We start from the raw sequence: 17906 nt of genomic DNA on the forward strand, positions 1-17906 counted from the left end.
CCCCACCGTCCCCGAGCCCCTCAGCGGAGCAACTGAGGACGGCGCCGAGCGCTTCCGGCGCCGCGCGCGCCTTTCCGGCAGGGCGGGGCCGTGCCGCGAGCGCGGTGACGCAGCGCGCAAGCCCCGCCCCCGCCCCGCCCCCGAGGGCTCTGGAAAAGAGAAGAGAAAAAAAAACTTTTTTTTTTAATTGAGGAATCAACAGCCGCCATCTTGTCGCGGAGCCGGAGCGCGGCGCGGGCGGAGCGGGCCGGGCCGGGCCGGGCCGGGGCAGCGGGGCCGCCCCGCCGCCGCACGGGGCAGCCGCGCCGAGCGCCGCCGACGCGCACAGGGGGCTCGAGCCAGCGGGGCGCAGCCGCCCGGAGCCAACCGACCGCCGCCGCCGCCACCGGGAGCCGCCGCCGCCGCCGCGCCGCGCTCATTGTTTTGGGGCGTTTTTGGGGGGTCGGCGCATTTTTTCCGCTTTTTGGTGATTTTTTCTCCTTTTTTTTAATTTTTTGCGCCCCCCCCCCCCCCCCCCCGCTCCCTTCTCTTCTCCTCCCCCCCCCCTCCTCCCTCCCCTACCTCGGCCGCGGGCGGGCGGCGGGCGGGGGCCGGGGCGAAGCCGCCGCCGCGGAGGGGAGGGGACGGGGCGAGGCGAGGGGAGCGTGTGGGGGGGCGGAATGCGCCCCGAGTGACGGCCTGAGCCGCCATCCGGGCACCGCGGCGGGGGGAGCGCCCGGGAGGAGCGCGGCCGGCAGGGAGGGGGCGCTGGGCCCTTCGCTCCCCGCCCCGAGCCCTCCTCCCTGCGGCCTGCGGCGGCCCGGCATGGGGGAGCGGGGGCGGCCGGCCGGGCACTGAGCGGCGCTGTTGGGTTCCCGTGCGGCGGAGGAGCGGGGGACAGCGAGCTCGGCCCCCCCCGAGCACCCTCCGACAACGATCACCGGCTCCGCCGCTTCGGCCACCATGGCGGAGAACTTACTCGACGGGCCGCCCAACCCCAAGCGAGCCAAGCTCAACTCGCCGGGCTTCTCCGCCAGCGATAGCACAGGTAAGGCCGCGGGGGCGGCTCGGGCGGGGCTCTCCGGCGGTTCTCCCCCGACACCCCCCCGCCCCGACAGCCCCGCCGGAGGGGGGGCCCGGGGGACCGCCCGCCCTGCCGCGGTTCCTGGCGGGGGTGGGTTGGGCCTCCCGCAGTCGAAGTTACCGGGCGGGACCCGTACGCCAAGTACCGTCCCGGCTATAAATAGCGGTTAGAAAGAGACGTTTTTTTTTTAGTTTGGTTTCCCTTCTTTTCCTCCATCATCTTCGTTTTTAGTGCCTCGGTTTGGGTGATGGGGGTGCACAGGTGAGTGGGGTGCGGGTAGGGAAGGAGAAGAGCCAGGCATAGGAAGCGCCGACCATCCTGCTTATTGTACAATCGTGGAATGGTTCGGGTTAGAAGGGACCGTAAAGCGTGTCTTGTTCCGTCTCCTGCCTTGGGGAGCACCTTCCACTATCCCAGGTTGCTCCAAGCTCCGTCCGGCCAGGCCTTGGACACTTCCAGGGATGGGGCAGCCACAGCTTCTCTGGGCAGCCTGTGCCAGGGCCTCACTGCCGTCAAGGAAGGAATTTCTCGCCGACACCGAATCTAAATCTACCCTCCTTTAGCTTAAAGCTGAAGGTGCCTTCTTAGAAAGGTAGTTGAGGTTTCTATCTACTCCTTAAACCCCACAGATTACCCACAACTAATAGCCCTATACAGGCTTTTTCGCTGCGCCCCTGTGTGTGACACCCTACGGAATAAAAACTCCTTAATAGCTTCTTAGTCATAGAATGATTTGGGTAGGAAAGGACCTTGAAGACCATCTAGTTCTACCCTCCAGCTAATACTTTGTGCTTTTTTTTTTTTTTTACCTCCCAACCTGTGACCGAGGGTTTAAGGCGTTTGGCTTAAACCGTTTCAAGCATTTTTCTTTTAAACCCCAAACGATTTGCAGATAATAATTGAAGTTGCGGGGTTGCTCGGATGCCGAAATGCCCGGCAGCCTGGCAGTCACTGCGGCTTGTCTGTGTCGTGTAGTGTCTCTGGCGTGCCTTTTTCTTCAATTGTGATGGGTTTGTAGATAATAAAACGCATCAAAACGTCTCTTTTCCAAGCCAGCGTGTGCTCGTTGTAAATACACACGTGTGTGCGCAAGAGCATGTGTGCCTGGACCGGCCTCTCCCGGTGTTCCCACTGTTTCAATCCCTGAAAGAGTGGGTTCAGAAGAGCACAAAGTCTGTTGGACTTGAATTTCTTCTTTCAGAGATTAATGAATCTTGTGGAAAGGCTAGTGATAAGTTAATCATGCTGTGCCTGCTGTGTTTTCATAGACTGAAAAAAAAATATTACTATAATTGAGCTGATAAATTCTGTGGCTTTTTTTTCGTCTTGCTCAGTCTGCATTTGGCAACAGTTTGCAGATGCTTGGGTCCTTTAGGGTTTTTTTGTGGAAACCTTTTCTTCTCAGCCTGCAAATAAATGAAACAAGGGAGAAAGAAACAGTATCGAGTAAGAATTGTCAGGGAATATCTTGGTAGGGTCTTGTGATTGAACCCTGTTAATGCATTGTGTGGAAGCACCAGAATTTATGGAAGGCTGATACACAACATTGTATTGTATCTGCGAGGTTGCTGCGAAATGCTCTTTGTAACTCAGGACAAATACATTTTACAGCTCTGTAATTCTTCAGTGAAACATTTTAGACTCTCCTGGTAGCCAGTGTCTTGGTTTTTGGTGGGTTTTTTTCTTTCTTCTTTCTTTTTTGAAGTTCGCTTGGGCTGTTCTGGAATGCTTCAGTCTTAATTACGTCCTGTTCAGCAAGTTCTTGTGTGTCTCGGGAGCTCTGTGTCGTGTTGGATGTGTAAACTCCAGCATCTGCAGAAAGTTCTGCAGGGCTCAGGGGGCCTGGGGGCACTGGGATGGCAAACCCCGAGTTGTATTCTGGACAAGCGTGTCCATGGAGTTCTGGTCGTCGTCCTGGTGTTCCATAGGCAGAAATACTTCTCTGCCAAAGGTGCGGGTAGAGTTTGTGCACTTAAAGAGGGGGCTGTTTTTAGGAAAAGCACTTCTAGGTTCGTTGCCAGCAGTTAATGCTGCTTGTTGAAGGATCGCTGGAGGTTTCTGTGCATTGTGGCAGGCGATACAAATAGTTTGAGTAGTAATTGCTGTCCAATGCCTGCTCCTGGAACTAAACCAGTCTGGTGCTGGGGGCTTAAATGGAAAAGTTCTGTTGTAACCTGGAAAGTGGCCTTTGTGATCGGGAGATCCTGAGGAGATGGCTCTGAGGCTTTTGTCCTGGACGAGCAGCGAGTTGAACAGAAGTCTGCTGTGTTGAACAGAACTGTAATTGCAGTGGTAGCCCCACACTGGTGCGTGCTGCGGCTGCCGTGAGGGGGACGTGCTTTCACAGCCGCCGCTTTCGCAGCTCACGCCTGCAAATGCTCACACCCGAGGCTCTGAAGGCAGGCCTGAACATTGGGCAGAAAGCAACTGCTCTCCTCCTTGTTTATATGTCTCTTGATGCTTTGATGCGGTGATGTTAAGCAACTCCTTTTGTCAGGGTAAGTTTTAGCTGCCTTTAATCTTTCTGATAAAAATAGCTCCTCAGCTTACCGGGGCAAAGTTGGTGTCGTTGAAATTGGTCTGCTTACCTTGTGAAAATACGGCCTTTTCTGTTAAACCTAGGCAGCTAAATCCCGTGTCTGATCTTGCAGAAGGGCGAGGAGATGAAAGGATGACAGAAATGGGTGCTGTGACCATCGTTAAGTTTCATGATAGTCCCATTTTGCAGTTGCCCTGCTGCTCTTTGTATCAATAAGGAAGGTTAAGACTCCTGGCTGTTAACTTTGCTTGCCATTACTGTGCCGTATTGAACGAGCTGACTCCTGTGGTAAAATGTCCGTGGGAAAGATTTTTCCTTGTCTAGCCAGGTAGGAGTAGTGCTTTTGTCTAATTACTGCTTTATTGGATACACAGGCGTTTTCATACCTAAACATTTGTCTCCTCTGTGGCTGTTGTGAGATGTTCTCATCCAGCGCCACAGAATAAACAAGGAACTCCTACAAAAAGTAGAATTACAGTAACTTTGCTTACGGCAGTCTGTTATTTCAATGCTGAACGTTGTGATTGTTTTGTGTATTGCTGGCATTGGTTCTTCAGCAGAATATACAGAGACCTGGCGGCGTTCTCGAGCTGGTCTCTGGCAGGTTGGGAAAAACGTGCCTGAATGGAGCAGCAGCACAGCTGGAGGTGTGTCAGGGGCCCCTGGACTGTGGTCCCTTCTGCAGGTAGCTTGGTGAGGGTCCGGGTTTCACTGAAGTCATGCTACTGTCTGCATTCGTTGTGTTCCCTGCAGCTTCTGCTGCTGTGGTGCTGCGCCAGTTCCAGAAACAACAGAATAATCTGGGCCAGAGCAGAGGGTGTCCCTGACGGTGTCAGGAGTTAACAAATTCTTAAAGTAGGTGAAGTTGGGAAGAAGATGAGATGAGCAGCTTCCTAAGTCCATTAGAGCTAGGTTTTCACTTCACACTTCTTGTGTAGGGGGCTTTGTTGATTTTTTAATTCTTTTCTCCTCCTTAACTTTCGATCCTGCACAGATCAATCTGCGTGGCTGCTGCTGCAAAAGCTGTGGGCCAAGCTCCCCGATGACTCCTGTCTGTTCCCGGCCCATGTGTCAGCATCCAGGGCCCGGATTTTACACGGGGCTGGCCCTGTTGCACGTGCCTCCCTACGTGCAGAGATAAGGAGATCTCTGGCTGACTCCCAGGCAGCCACAGAACCTCGCAGAAGGGAGTTCGTGCCGATGCGCAGCCTGATTTGATCCTGCTCTCCTGCCAAAAACCAGATAGGTGTATCGCAGTGGATTTAGGTTTTAGTTTGAAAAGAGGTGGACAAAAAGCAAAGTAGCTTAAGGAAAGACAGCATGGTTTTCTAAGCCTGTGTTCACATTCTTAGCAGAGACTTCAGATGGAGTGACGTCTTGGTAATCTAAACCCAGATTTTGTTTGGGCACGTGAAAGCATTAGTATGGATGTTTTAAAGGGTTCATTCCTGCGTGGCTGAAAAGCTTCATGGAAGCCTGTGTAATCGGTCTGCTCTTGTTTTGTGTGAAAAACCTGAGTGTCATGTGTGTGCTGTGGCAGTAAGAATCACAGTTACACACACGCTTCCTTATTCTCTCCCTAGAAGAAGGAAAAGGATAATTTCGTTAAGCGAACACACTCCTACTTACAGGCAGAAAATGTAAGGAACAAATTAATTTTCTGAAACGCTGTAGGTGAAGGAGCGTGTGTAGTTGTCATTATTCCACGGGAATGTCCTTTTTGTTTGGTTGGTTTTGTTGTACTTGTGCCCTAACTGTTTAGGATGGGAAAAATAAGATGGTATATTTCGTGGCTATATTGTTTCTTGTGGAATACTTCATGGTTATATTGTTGAAGACTCATAGAACCACGAGGGTGGTGGATGGGAGAGGATAATGCCAAGGAAGATGTTTACTTTTAGCTAGAAGCTTGATACAAACTGGATTTTTTTTTCACCTGAAGTGACTGACCCGCATAACTTGATGCCAGCGTTTGTGATCTGGGACAGGAGATTTGTGAGATTAGAAATGGGCTCACTTATAGAGTCTAGTGCAGCTAATTCTTACCGGTTCCTGAGGCATTGCTGATAGCAGAGTATTTTGTGTACTCTGTGTGTTTGTGGGCTGTTACAGGTATTTCCAAGGAGTTTGGTACTCATGTCTGTGTGGGAAGAAAAGTTGACCAGGTGATCTGCTAGCCTGATCCTATGTGACAGTTCACACTTCTACCATTTCGCCCATTCCTATATTTTTTCAAATTTGTACTTTGATAATTGCACATGTACTGAGGACTTCAGACTTTCTCCCTCTCCAGGGACTTAAAGTTAACTGGGAAAATGCTGTTTTCTGCTGTGGCACAGAGCTCCTGGAGAAGCCCTGCCAGCAGCAGGCAAGAACAGAGGCTGTGTCTTCTCTGTACTCCAGAGATCTCTTGGTAGCTTGTGAAATGATTCCCAGTTTTCTGCTGCAGATTATTCACTTTCTATTTTGGCTGGACATTCCTTGGAGTCATCGTCCAGTGCCATTAATTATTCCTACAGCAACATGCTGTGCTTTTTTATTATACCTGCAGCTTCATATTAAAAACTCCTACATATTCTTAGTGTTTATCTTTATTAGGTATTTTACTTAGTGTTGCTACCTGCTAAGAGAGAAGAATGAAAAAAAATCCCCTCACCCTATTAACAAAATACTGCAGGTTAGTGTGAAATTAGGGTGGAGGGGGTAGTTGAAGAACCCAATTTTTTAAATTCTGGGGTTTGTTCTTACACAGTAAAAAAACATGAGGAATAACTTAGAAATCTGACACTTTCCATCCTAATTTGGTTTACACTTTCGAGAATTTTTGCTTTGTAAATCTTCCTTTTAACATATGTTATGTTTTCCATCTGTCTTCTCAGATGTCTGAGATACAGAGAGAACCTAAATTGTTTATTTGGAAAACTCTTTAATAAAGATGCTTCAACAAATACTATTAAGTATTTTGCAGAATGATAAGTGTGAATTAAAAGAAAACTGCAACTTCTATTAGCAATGATAATTATGATTTGTAATCTAAATCTCTTAACATACTCTTCCTTTCCTGCTTTTTTATTTGCCACCATTGAGAAATAAGGGTTTTATTTATGACACTAGATAAATACAATATCTTTGGTTTGCAATTTGTGTATGGATATATTTTTATTTATACATCTGTAAATCTGTAAAATAATTCCTCACTTCCCTGCCAGTCACTATTAGGGCTGTGGAAGCTTCTTTGGGAAGACAGCATTAGGAAAAGGAGTTGTTCTTCCCTGGATGACTGTTCCTCCCAATTTCTCAGGCACGTGTCATTTTCGTGCTGCAGTGGGACACAGGAGAGGCAGGAATCAGAGCTGGAAACCTTCTGCTGCAGAGTGAGAAGTCAAATGGGACATGAGATTGCAACCCCTGTCCTTGTGTGTGTGTCACCATGAGAGCACGAGCTGCTCTCTTGCTCTGCCCAGCTTTGCCACTTCATAGCTGGGTTCGTGGGTGTTGCTGGTGACATCCCTTCTGTGTCATCTCTTGTGTAGTGTCATCTCATGGAGACAAGAGATGGGGAAATTACCAAGTGGCTTGAGTTGAGTAAGTACTGAGTATGAGTCTGTTTGGAATAGCTGTGAAGTTTTTTCCTAAGTCCATAAACTTCCTAAAGGAAAGTGTTAATGACAGTGGTTCAAAACAGCCTCATCTCACTGAAATCAGTGCTTTAAAGTAAAATATTCATGAGGGAGATGGGGTTTTGGTATTGTCATTACAACTGGAAGCTTTTTTGGACATAAATATACAAAAATCCTTAGTTTTAGGTGCCCATCTGCTGTTGTTTCCTCATGTATGTTTGGTTTGGGTTGGGTTGTATGTCCTTGCACAGCTGAATTTGAGTTGCCAAGCAGAAGACAGTTCCCTTAAATTTGGTATCAGAAATAGGGAGGAAAAAGTGGCATTAAAAAAAATGGAATATGTATTTTCTGCAGCTTTTATACATCACAGAGGAGACCCCAGACTTGCCTGTTTCATAGTAATTTTGCTTATTTTTTTCTTGTTTCATAGTATTACTTCAAGTATGTATTTATATATTTCACTCCTCCCAGAATAGCCCTCTACTGTGGTTCTGTTGGAGAAGCTGTGCTAAGGTGGGAATTTTCATAGAAGGACTCGTGTAGCTGAAGGGAGGAGCTCCTGAGCCAGAACTGAGCTCGAGTTCTCACCACTGACACTGTCGTTGTGGGGAGCATGAGGAACTGAACACTTCAAAACCTGAACCACCTGTGTTTGCAATATATTCACTGAGAAGTCTCTGGCCAGGGAATGTCACAGCTAAAGTTTATCAAGGTGATTCGTGTCCTTGTGGGTTACATGCTGATTCCCTTTCCAGGTGGGCAGTGAGGGTGGCACAGCCATAGGGGAAGCTGTGGGAGCCAGCTCAAGGCAGGCACAAGCAGACACTGGCTTGGTACAGACTGTGCATTCCATGCTGACTTATGCAAGTGCCCACTGTTAATTACCAGACTCTCAGATGATTCCTTTTTAAAGGGTCATTCTGAACTTAAATGTTCTGTCAGCTGTTAAATTTGGGCGAGAGGCATGATGTGTGTTTGTGATAGGATGAGAAGGCAGTCTCACTTCTGTTAATGTTAATGTGCTCCAAGAACCTTAAAGTATTTAATCTTCATCAGGATGAGCTTGTGAATGAGGAGCTGATGTTCCCAGTGTGGTGTCTCCCAGTCCATAGGCAGATTGCCTCCTCTTCCTTCTGTCCAGGTTTCTGTTCTTGTGGTAAATAAATGTACTGAAGCCTTCTGGTCTGTTAGAGGGTTAGCCTGGTAGCCATGTGCACTGGGACAGTAGCCGTGAGTGTCTTGTGGGTGCTGCTGGGGGGGATTTAGACTTAGTCACAAGAGCAGACATGGCAACTGTGTCAAAATAGTGAAGTTACCTTGGGAAACAATAAGAGGAAGAATGGTTTTGGAGAGGGGCAGAGGAAGGCGAAGGCAATCCATCATTTACTGTCTGATGCTTTTAAGAGCAGGCCAGAGTGAGCACTCTTGTTAGGCTGCTTCTGCCACTCGTTTTGGGGTTACCTTGGCTTTTTTCACCTCAGGCCTCTGGGAAGAGATTAGAGACTAGCTTCTTATCTGGATATTTTTCATACTTGCTTCTTTATATAAACCTTAGTGCCAGGTGCAAGGGCCATTTAATGTGCTCTCATATACTACTTTGTAATTGATAGGGAAACATTCAAGTAATCTGTGATTTATTTTTATGAAAGGGTAGAATAATCCCTAAACCTACTAATTATTTCTGAAATAAACCAGTATCTCAGGTTTTTCTAGATTTTTAACACAGGTGGTGTTGTCACTATGAACACAGCAAAAGAGAGATGGTGGAGACAACTTGGACAAGTACAGCAGAGAGAACCTTGAGGTTATCACATCGTGATACAAAACAGGGAAGTGGAAAGAGAGGCTGGGGACTAAAGCTGGTGTGACCAGGGAAGGATCTCAGTTTATACTACGCTCTTTTCATGGAGGTGAGGAGGAGGACAGGGACAGAACAGGTGGCTTTTCCTGGATCAGGTGGTAGTTGTTATCACACCTTAGTGGTGGTATAAAGGATGTAGATATGTGCACTTTCCCCATCCTGGCTCGTGTCTGCTGGTGGAGCTGGTGTCAGGAGCTGAGTCAGGAATACAGGTAGTATTGCAGTAGAGGTTAGAAGAGAACTGGTTTATTTTTCATCAGTTTCATTATTTGTTTGTGTAACGAGCTTCAGTGTTGAAAAGTCACTTAGTTGCTGAAGCCTTATCAAAATGGATTGGGGAAGATATTAGGAGCTGTCTCTAAAATCCCAGCCACAGGAAAGCAGGAGAAGGCAAGTGTTAAACCCATTTTCAAAAAGGGTTAAGAGGTAATACAGTCAGCTACAGACTGTTCAGCCTCCTATCCATCAGTGGGAAATCATAGAAAAGCTGGAATGAGTTCAGTGAAGGGCTGCTCAGGAGATTGGGGGCTGGAGCCCTTTGAGAGGAGGGGGAGAGCTGGGCTGCAGACAGACCTGATGTCCCTTCCAACCTGAGTGACTGAGGGCCTGTCAACAGGAGAGAGCTGTCATGATGATTCCAATGAATTTTCTAGAGATAAGTCCCAAGGGTTCCAAAAGATGAGGTTCATCACCATCAACTCAAACATACTTGAGTTTTGACCAGTCCAGTGACTTAGGAATGAGCAAGCCAGACTGTATTCCTTTCTCATCCCGAGTATAAGTAGTTTAAATGATGCGGCAGATAGAAATTTAGTTAAATATTCAAATCTTTTATTATTCAAGCCATGAATTGTTTGGACTCATCCAGATCCTCTGTATTAGATCTCTCATTCTTTCTCACCACCCTTCACCCTGCCATCAGGATCTCCTTAATCCAAGTGAGTCCCTCATCGTTCTCAGCCTGGTTGTTAAACGTGGTGTTTGGAAGAAGTGATGCTGCTCTGCTGAAATTCAAGGTCATATGCATGTCAGTTCCCAAGCTTTCCATGTGTTGTTAGGGAAAGACACAAATCTAAAGTTTCCTTACTGGAAATTTTAGATTTTCCATGAACGCATTGTTTAGTTGTTCTAAAATATTAAGTGCAATAATTGCCTTTTGTGAAACAATAAATTACAGAATCCTCAAACCTCAAAAGGAAGTTGGGATGGATGTGGTAATTGTTGACCGTGCCACACAGTGTGGCTGTTGAGGGGTGCTACCTGACAGTGAATTTTAGGGAATGGCTGGAGCTCTGAACTGTTGAGGCTTTGTCTGCTGGGTTCTGGCATGATTGAAAGAAGCCTTACAAAACAAAATTGGGCTCACTGAAATGTAACAGCTACGTTGGCATGAAAGAAAGGCACGGTGAAAATCCTGTTTGTGTGCTGGACTTCAGTGTCTGCTCCGTGCCACGAGCAGTCGGTTTGTGACAGGAAAACTCCCAGTCACGTCTCAACCAAAGATTATGCTGTAAAAAGGAAACTGAATCGGATAGTTCTCCTCCTGCTTGCTGTGAGATACATTTGAGATAATAAGTCACATAATGAAACACCTTAGCATGTTTGTCACCTCTCCAGGCTGAGTTAAAAGGGAAAAAATGGTGACATTGAAACAAGTTAATTGATTGAATATGTATATTAGGAAAGTCTCCCGGTAACAGTCACAAGCAGTTGTGTAGATGAGAATGTTCTGCCTTCAGGATGCAGCACAGTTTTGGTATTTTTTCTTCTGAGAAGGCCTGGAAGGAAACAGAAGATCTTTTTTTTTAAATTCTGGTTGCTGAAAGTGTTGTCCAGGAAGGCAGAAAATGGTGACATTTAAGCTCATAAGACTGAAATTAGGAGAAAAAGTGTCTCAAGTGTGGTTATCTTATATGTGTGAAAATAGCTGCTCTAAGAATGCAGAAGGCTCAAATTGGAAAAGGAGCCCTTTGGAAAGAGTGGGGGTGTCTTACTTGCCTAGTGCTTTTCCATGCCTTCCAGAAAACGTAATCTTTGGTTTTTTGGTGCTGTGCTGTTAAGAGGACGTTTGGGTTTCTGTGACAGAGGTAATGAAAGGTATGAGATTTAGGATCAGAAGTGCTGTGTTAGAGACAAGACACAACGCAGCCTTAGTCAGCTCTGCTGCTTCCTGAGCACTGAATTAGAGGTGTGTGCCTTATGGGTTTAGACAATCTGTTCTCCTTTAAAATCCTGACCACTTCTCCTGCTCTGGTGTGTGCTGGATGCAGGGCAGGTCTGAGGATGGAGCAGGTTAAATCTCGATGAGACTTCTCAGCAGAGGCATTCGCTGACCATTGCTTCAGGTAACTGCATGTAAAGGCAAAGGCATCCCTTGGTTTTTAGCCTCTTGATAGCTGCCTTTGAGAAACAGTTGAAGCATTGAGAGTGGGATCAATTCTGTTCTTCTTGTGAGGATGGAGGGACTGCAGTTGCTTTTCATTTCTCTGTCAGTAGAAATGGACCGTGTTCTTATTATGGCAGATTTTTATATGTGTGTAAATATATTTATTCTTTTTATAACTGCCAAGACAATCTCTTATCTTTATGGATTTGTTGCAGACATGCTCAAGTAGATTTCTGTTTTCTGTTGTATTTTATAACCGTTATAAAATGTGCCTTGTGTTGCTGCTTTTAATGTGCATGACTCTGATGAAATATAAAAGAAGATGATTAATCATTGCATGAACAATTGAATTCTTGGTGAATTTTTACAGGACCATTGTGTTAAGTTGTTTACCTGCTTTTTATTTTCCTGCTGGCAGAGCTGTACATTTTCCCTGTCTAACCTTAATGTACAGCCGCCTTACAGGAGCTTAGGAGTGGTTGATTATTTCAGGTTTTAGGTGGCAGTATTCCCAAACGCTTTCTTCACCCTTTTTTGTAAACTGCAAAAACATTTCCAGTTCTTGGCTCTGGCAAGACGGAGAGTCCAGCCAGCCAAGCAAAAAAAAAACAAATTGAGCATTTATACTCCAGCATCCCATTTTGAAATAGAGCTGGAAAAAACTACTCTTTAAGCCACAGCAGCATCTTCCCCCTTTACATTTTGTGTCTTCTTCTCTGCCCCTATCCCTGCACCCACACATCTATTGTCCATAAAACATTAACAGTTTTGGTGTAGAAGCTTGGAAGAGCATCTTTCTGTGGGATTTGCAGGGGCTGTGTGAACAAACACTGTAAACCTTGAACTTGGGGAGAGCTGGGGTGGTGAGAGGAGTTTAACAAAGGCCTCAGCCCTGGCCCCTTGTCCCACCCTCGGTGATGCACGAGCAGATGGATTCGGTCAGGCTCCAGCTGCAGCTGCTGCCAGTGGCAGAGCCTCCCAGAGCCTCCCAGCATTCTGGGCCGAAATAGGGAAATCTTGGAAGGGGGAAGGTAGAACCAAAATGTATAGAAAGCGGTGGAGTGCAGCATGGTCAGTGTGGAGTGGTTGTATAGGAAAGAGGAGGAGAGATTAATGATCGTGGAGTCAGAGGTACACCAGGAATTTTTCCAGAAGATAAGCAGGAAAGGTAACTAAAGACCTGAAAGGAAAAGCAGCAAGTAAAAGGAATTAAAATATTATAGTGAATCTTGCTAAATGAAATGTTAGCTTGGTCTTTGCCTGCTTGGAAGGGAGCAGGGACTCTATTCCTCATGGCCGACATCACACAGTCCTGGAAGGATTGCTGACTCCAGTAGGTGATGGTGGCAGGGTGTGGGCTCCTGGAGGAAGTGGTGCTTTGAGTGCCTCAAAACAGCCAGAATTTAATGTTTTTGTCTTTGTTTAGTGTGCCTGTTTGTGTAATGCACTAGTCGTTGAAAGTCTGCAGTGTGACAATTTTTATTAATTTTTTTTTCAGTTAGGTTGAATTGGAAATGCACATGCTGATGAAATGCTTGATATTAAAGTGTACTGAGATGGCTTGGTGATGCATCTGTGCTTTGTGATACAGTTTATGTGTTGCTTGAGGTTTGTTGTTCCTTTCCAATGTACTATCTTACATCATTTTTGCAGCCTGGATATTGCACCAACTTTTTGTGGTTGAAGAGTGAATTAAAGTTTAAAACAATTAAGCTTTTTGAAGCATTTTTTGGAATGTCTGTCTTTAGTAAAGAAGTCTTCTTTGCTCTAACCTGGAAAAAATGTTGTTTGTTGCTCAGTGTGAAAGACGGGGGTTTGTCAGGGCTGGCTTGGGGGGCAAAATAAAGTTTTTAGACATTTGTGTTACAGTGAGAAGTGATTGTTTTAGTTCACATGCTTGGACTGGAAAGTTCTTCCAAGATGTGTTGCATGTTTGAGCAGCTCCTCTGGTGTACTGAGGCTGATCTGCTTACATGTTTATAAGTACTGCTATATGTGCCTGTCCTTATGTCTTCAAATATGTAACTTTTACTTTCACATGGAAGTACCTATATGAGGTGAAGTAACAACCTTGTTACACAGATGCTGCTTATGATGTGCAATAAAATATTTTAGAGAACCTGAGTTGGTCCCTTAAAGGGAAAAAAAAAGCCCCACCACTTTTTTATTAGTCTGGATGTTGCAGCCAGGCAGAGCTGTTCCTTCAAGTGGCTTAATGAAGATTTGATTGATTTATTTTGCTCATCTGGAGAGTGTGTGGATTACCTCTGTCAATATTGGGCATGATAAATGAGGGCTGGGCACTTACAGAGCAATTTGAATTATTTGAGCTGTTTAGGAATCGAGCAGTGACTCGATTCAAGAGGCATTACAAGGAGAAAATGCTGTGTCTTTCACGATCTTCTGAGGTAGCAGATCATGGTACAAATCAATGACTAGAAACTGATCTTAAATGTCTTTATATGTGAGACTGGGATCAGACTGCTGAGTTCTTTGGTGAAGTTTTGAAGCAGTGCTGGAAGATGTTCTTTGACACATAAATGACAGGGTTGCTGTAGAATTGCTGGGTGAAATGCAGTGGCTTGGGATTACAGAGGAGGTTGGAAAACGTGATGTAATTGCTCTTTTGGGAGAGTAAATCAATAGGAAAAAAATCTGATGTTATTTCTGCCTTCATCTTTTAGCCAAAACAAGGGAAATTTAAGCATTACATTAGATCATCCATATTCATGCCGCCTTAATTTTCTTAAGCTTTGTTTTGTCAAAATCCTTGCCAGAAAACCTGTTTATTGGCCAGTGGTGTACCCTGCATTGGTTGTGCGTGCACAGTGTGTGATGACTGTGCTCTGAAAGGCTCTGGAATTCATGTCACAGGGACCCTCACTCTGTTCTTTGTCTTGGGTGAAGACATCCTGAATGCCTGTCATTGTTAACACGGGTACAAAGTAGCAAAGATAAATATTATACCTACTCCTTTGTCATGTTTTCTCACCCATGTTTCTGTTTTAACTTGTAGATTTCGGATCTTTGTTTGACTTGGAAAATGATCTTCCTGATGAGCTGATCCCCAATGGCGAGTTGGGCCTTTTAAACAGCAGTGGGAACCTCGTTCCAGATGCGGCTTCCAAACACAAACAACTTTCTGAACTTCTGAGGGGAAGCAGCGGCTCTTCCTTAAACCCAGGAATTGGCAATGTGAACTCGAGCAGCCCCGTGCAGCAGGGAGTTGGTGCTCAGGTCCAGGGGCAGCCCAACAGCGCCAACATCGGGAATCTGGGGGCCATGGGGAAGAGCCCACTGAACCCAGGAGACTCCTCTGCTCCAGGCCTGGCCAAGCAAGCACCCAGCACCTCTGGACCTACCACACCTGCATCCCAAACTCTGAACTCTCAAGCACAAAAACAAGTGGGAATGGTGACGAGCAGCCCTGCAACATCACAGACTGGACCTGGGATATGTATGAATACTAATTTCAGTCAGACACACCAGAGCCTTCTCAACAGTAATTCTGGTCACAGTTTAATGAATCAGCCTCAGCAAGGACAAGGGCAGGTAATGAATGGATCTCTTGGGGCAGCTGGAAGAGGAAGGGGAGCAGGAATGCAATATTCTGCCCCTGCCATGCAGGGGAATGCAGGCAGTGTGCTGGCAGAGACTTTAACCCAAGTATCTCCACAGATGGCTGGGCACACCGGGCTGAACACAGCACAGACAGGAGCAATTACTAAAGTATGTACATGCCTTTTACTGTATTCTATTTATTGTGCTTGTTTTTCTCCATACAGGTTTTTAGGAGATGCAGTAGATCCTTTTCTGGGACAGAACTAAAGGATGTGCTTTCTTGAGTCCGTAGTTACCCATTTCAGTCACCAGTGGTATTGTGAAAAGGAGATAATTGAAGCAGTACTTCTCATGTAATCAAAAATGAAAGCACTTGTTGAAAAAGACATGCTTGAAGCTAAAAGTTGGAGAGTATCTTAGCAGGGTGAATTAGCAAAGAGTAGCATAATCCTGCAGAAAGGAAGCAGATGATTTCTCCTGTGCAGGATCTCAATTTAGCTGCCAGACAACGCCATCTTCTAAAGCAGTGTGAACACTTGGAGACCGAAGGGAGAGGTGTAGCTCCTCTTGTCAAGGACCACTGTCAGCAGCCGTGCAAGGAATGTTTTTAAATATGGAGGAACTGATCTGGAAACATCAAATTTCCCATAGATTGCCAAGCTAATGCAAACTGAAAGGGAAGGGCAAGAGCCTAATTTGGTGGCCCTTGAGGATCAGGGCAGGGAATATATACCTGGAAGTGTCTGCCTCTGTCACAGGGCACTGCTCTGGCTCCCTGTTTGATACAGTTACTGCTTTTTCCTTCTTTGTTTTCCAGGTGTGAGCTTAGAGCAGTGTTTTGACTGCTGCTCCTCCTGCGCTGTCCCTTATCTTGTCTGGGTTGTTTTGGTACAGTTCCTTCATGAAATTTTGATGGCAAACCCACCGTGTTCTCATATGTAGAAAAAGATCAAATTTCATCTCTGATATTTTATCTATTCGTACATCAGTAGCTGTTGTCACTGTAGTTAATTAACATGTAAATGTTAATTCATTGATATGTTAGTAATTGTGGAAAAAAAATTGCATTGTCTGACATGGAAGTGTGTCTCCTGTACTTTGAAGAGGTGCTCACATCACTGTGGGATACTGTATAGTTAATTTTAAGGTTTTTTTAAATAAAAACGGTAAAAAGCATTCTCTCTGCAGTGAAGAGATGCTTTTTCTTAAGGAAGAGATACTTGTGTTACGAGTGAAGGTCAGAGCATCTGAAAGTTGATATAACTGTTTTGGAGGCTGGAGACAGCTAGTTTTGTTGTGTGGAAGCTGATTGGTCTGCACTGAAGAGAGTCAGCTTATCTTTCTTTTGTTTTCCTTTGAAATTTGTGGGAAGAGTTAGGAATTCTGTTTTATCTGGCTTATTTCTGTGAACTTACAGATACCTAAGTTCTTGGGAGTAGATTTTTACTAGTCTCTTACTCAGTTTTATGTGAAACTACTGATTTTTCTATGTGAACTGACTGAAGTAGAATTACCCCAAAGCAAAGGACTTGCTGACAGAGTCTGTGTGAGCCCAGTGGTGGAGGTTCTGTCAGGTCTTGATTTATTTTAAAGAAATCCACCTCTGGTAAAGAACAGGCCAGATCTCAGACAAATTCCAGATTTCAAGGGCTTCAGGATCGGCCTGCAAATGAATTCACCAGCTCAGGAGAGGGTGACTCCAGCTTGGGAAAAGGTGACTGCCTCAGTTTACAGATGTGCAAGGAGCAAAGTAAGGTTGGTTTGAGCAAGGAATACATTGGAAAAAAATAGTGAAAGGACTGTGTGATGACAGAGCATAAGTGATAAAATGGTGCTTCTTTGAAGGTGCACTTAAAATAATTTTTAAAACTTGGCCAAGTAAAACAGGAAAACTGGTGTTTTCCAGCACTCCAACTCTTGTTGAATTAGATGACACTTAAAAGCATTGTGTTTCTTTAAAAAAGTTTTACTTTATGTACATTTTATTTTTCTCTTAGTAAAGAGAGCAGATGAGCTCTGTTTTTTACACAAAGATTTTGTGTTTCCACTTTGGAACAAGTACTTGCTCCTTGAATTTTCTTGTGCCAAGCAGCAGTGTTCTCTGTTTTTGCCATTTTCTTTACTTGGCATTTGAGGATTGGTATCCTCTTCCAGTCTCTCCCCATCCCCCAGTTTATTGTCCTAATAGGATTATCGGCCGTGATCGTGTGTTAGTTTTTTCTTACTGATGCTTCAGGAAAGCTTTTAAGAAAAGTAAAGAAACACTTCAGTTAGGTCTTCTGTTCTTCTGAAACTGAAATTTCTGCTGAAGGAAAATGTGGGTTAGTTTGTTTTTTACTTCCTGATCCCCTGGTGTTTACCACTTAATGTGTACAGCTTAAAAGCCTTAAAGAGCTGTAATAAAAGTGATGAGGAAGCTGTTCTACCTAATACTGAACGTGCCCAGCTTGGGCTTAAAATGTAGCTGCCATCCTGCTTTAAGGACTTTATGAAGGCTGGAAGGAAATTCTCTAGGTGATGGCTGTAGGACTATCCTAAGGGAAAGAAAGAGCTGTGAAATACAAATGCAGAGAAAATACCTGGAAGAACTTTTTAGAGCAAGATTTTCTAATTATATTAAAATTAAGCGATGTGCATTTCTGACTAGCCTTGTTCAAGTACAGCTCAGTAGCCCATTTTTCTCCATTCAGTGTGTTTATATGCAGTGTGGGGAACTCGTGACCCTTTATGGTTTGGGACCAGTTCTGTTGGGCAAGACCTTGCTTCTGTGGTGGTTGGTTCTAATCCTTTTTTAGTATGTGACTAATCAATCCATTCCTCTTTCTGGTTTACTTTCTTGTGGTGTGTTTATATAAGCATTCTTTCTATTGAGAGAA

The 17906-nt window shown here is 45.2% G+C and overlaps 1 protein-coding gene across 5 annotated transcripts in view; it reads left to right on the plus strand.

The window, feature by feature from the left end:
- Positions 1 to 513: 513 nt before the first annotated feature.
- Positions 514 to 17906, plus strand: part of CREBBP (CREB binding protein) — a 95904-nt gene continuing 78511 nt past the window's right edge. For 2 of the 5 annotated variants that reach the window (XM_066330122.1, XM_066330124.1), the window contains exons 1-2: positions 515 to 1027; positions 14486 to 15198. In XM_066330122.1, coding sequence (XP_066186219.1) covers positions 943 to 1027; positions 14486 to 15198 — 798 coding nt within the window. In that variant the 5' untranslated portion in view covers positions 515 to 942. Of the gene's footprint in view, positions 1028 to 14485; positions 15199 to 17906 lie in introns of all 5 variants that reach the window. The other 3 variants (XM_066330126.1, XM_066330123.1, XM_066330127.1) reach the window with 3 other exon arrangements.

The sequence above is a fragment of the Sylvia atricapilla genome, chromosome 15, assembly GCF_009819655.1.
Source record: "Sylvia atricapilla isolate bSylAtr1 chromosome 15, bSylAtr1.pri, whole genome shotgun sequence".
In the NCBI taxonomy this organism is placed as follows: Eukaryota; Metazoa; Chordata; class Aves; order Passeriformes; family Sylviidae; genus Sylvia; species Sylvia atricapilla.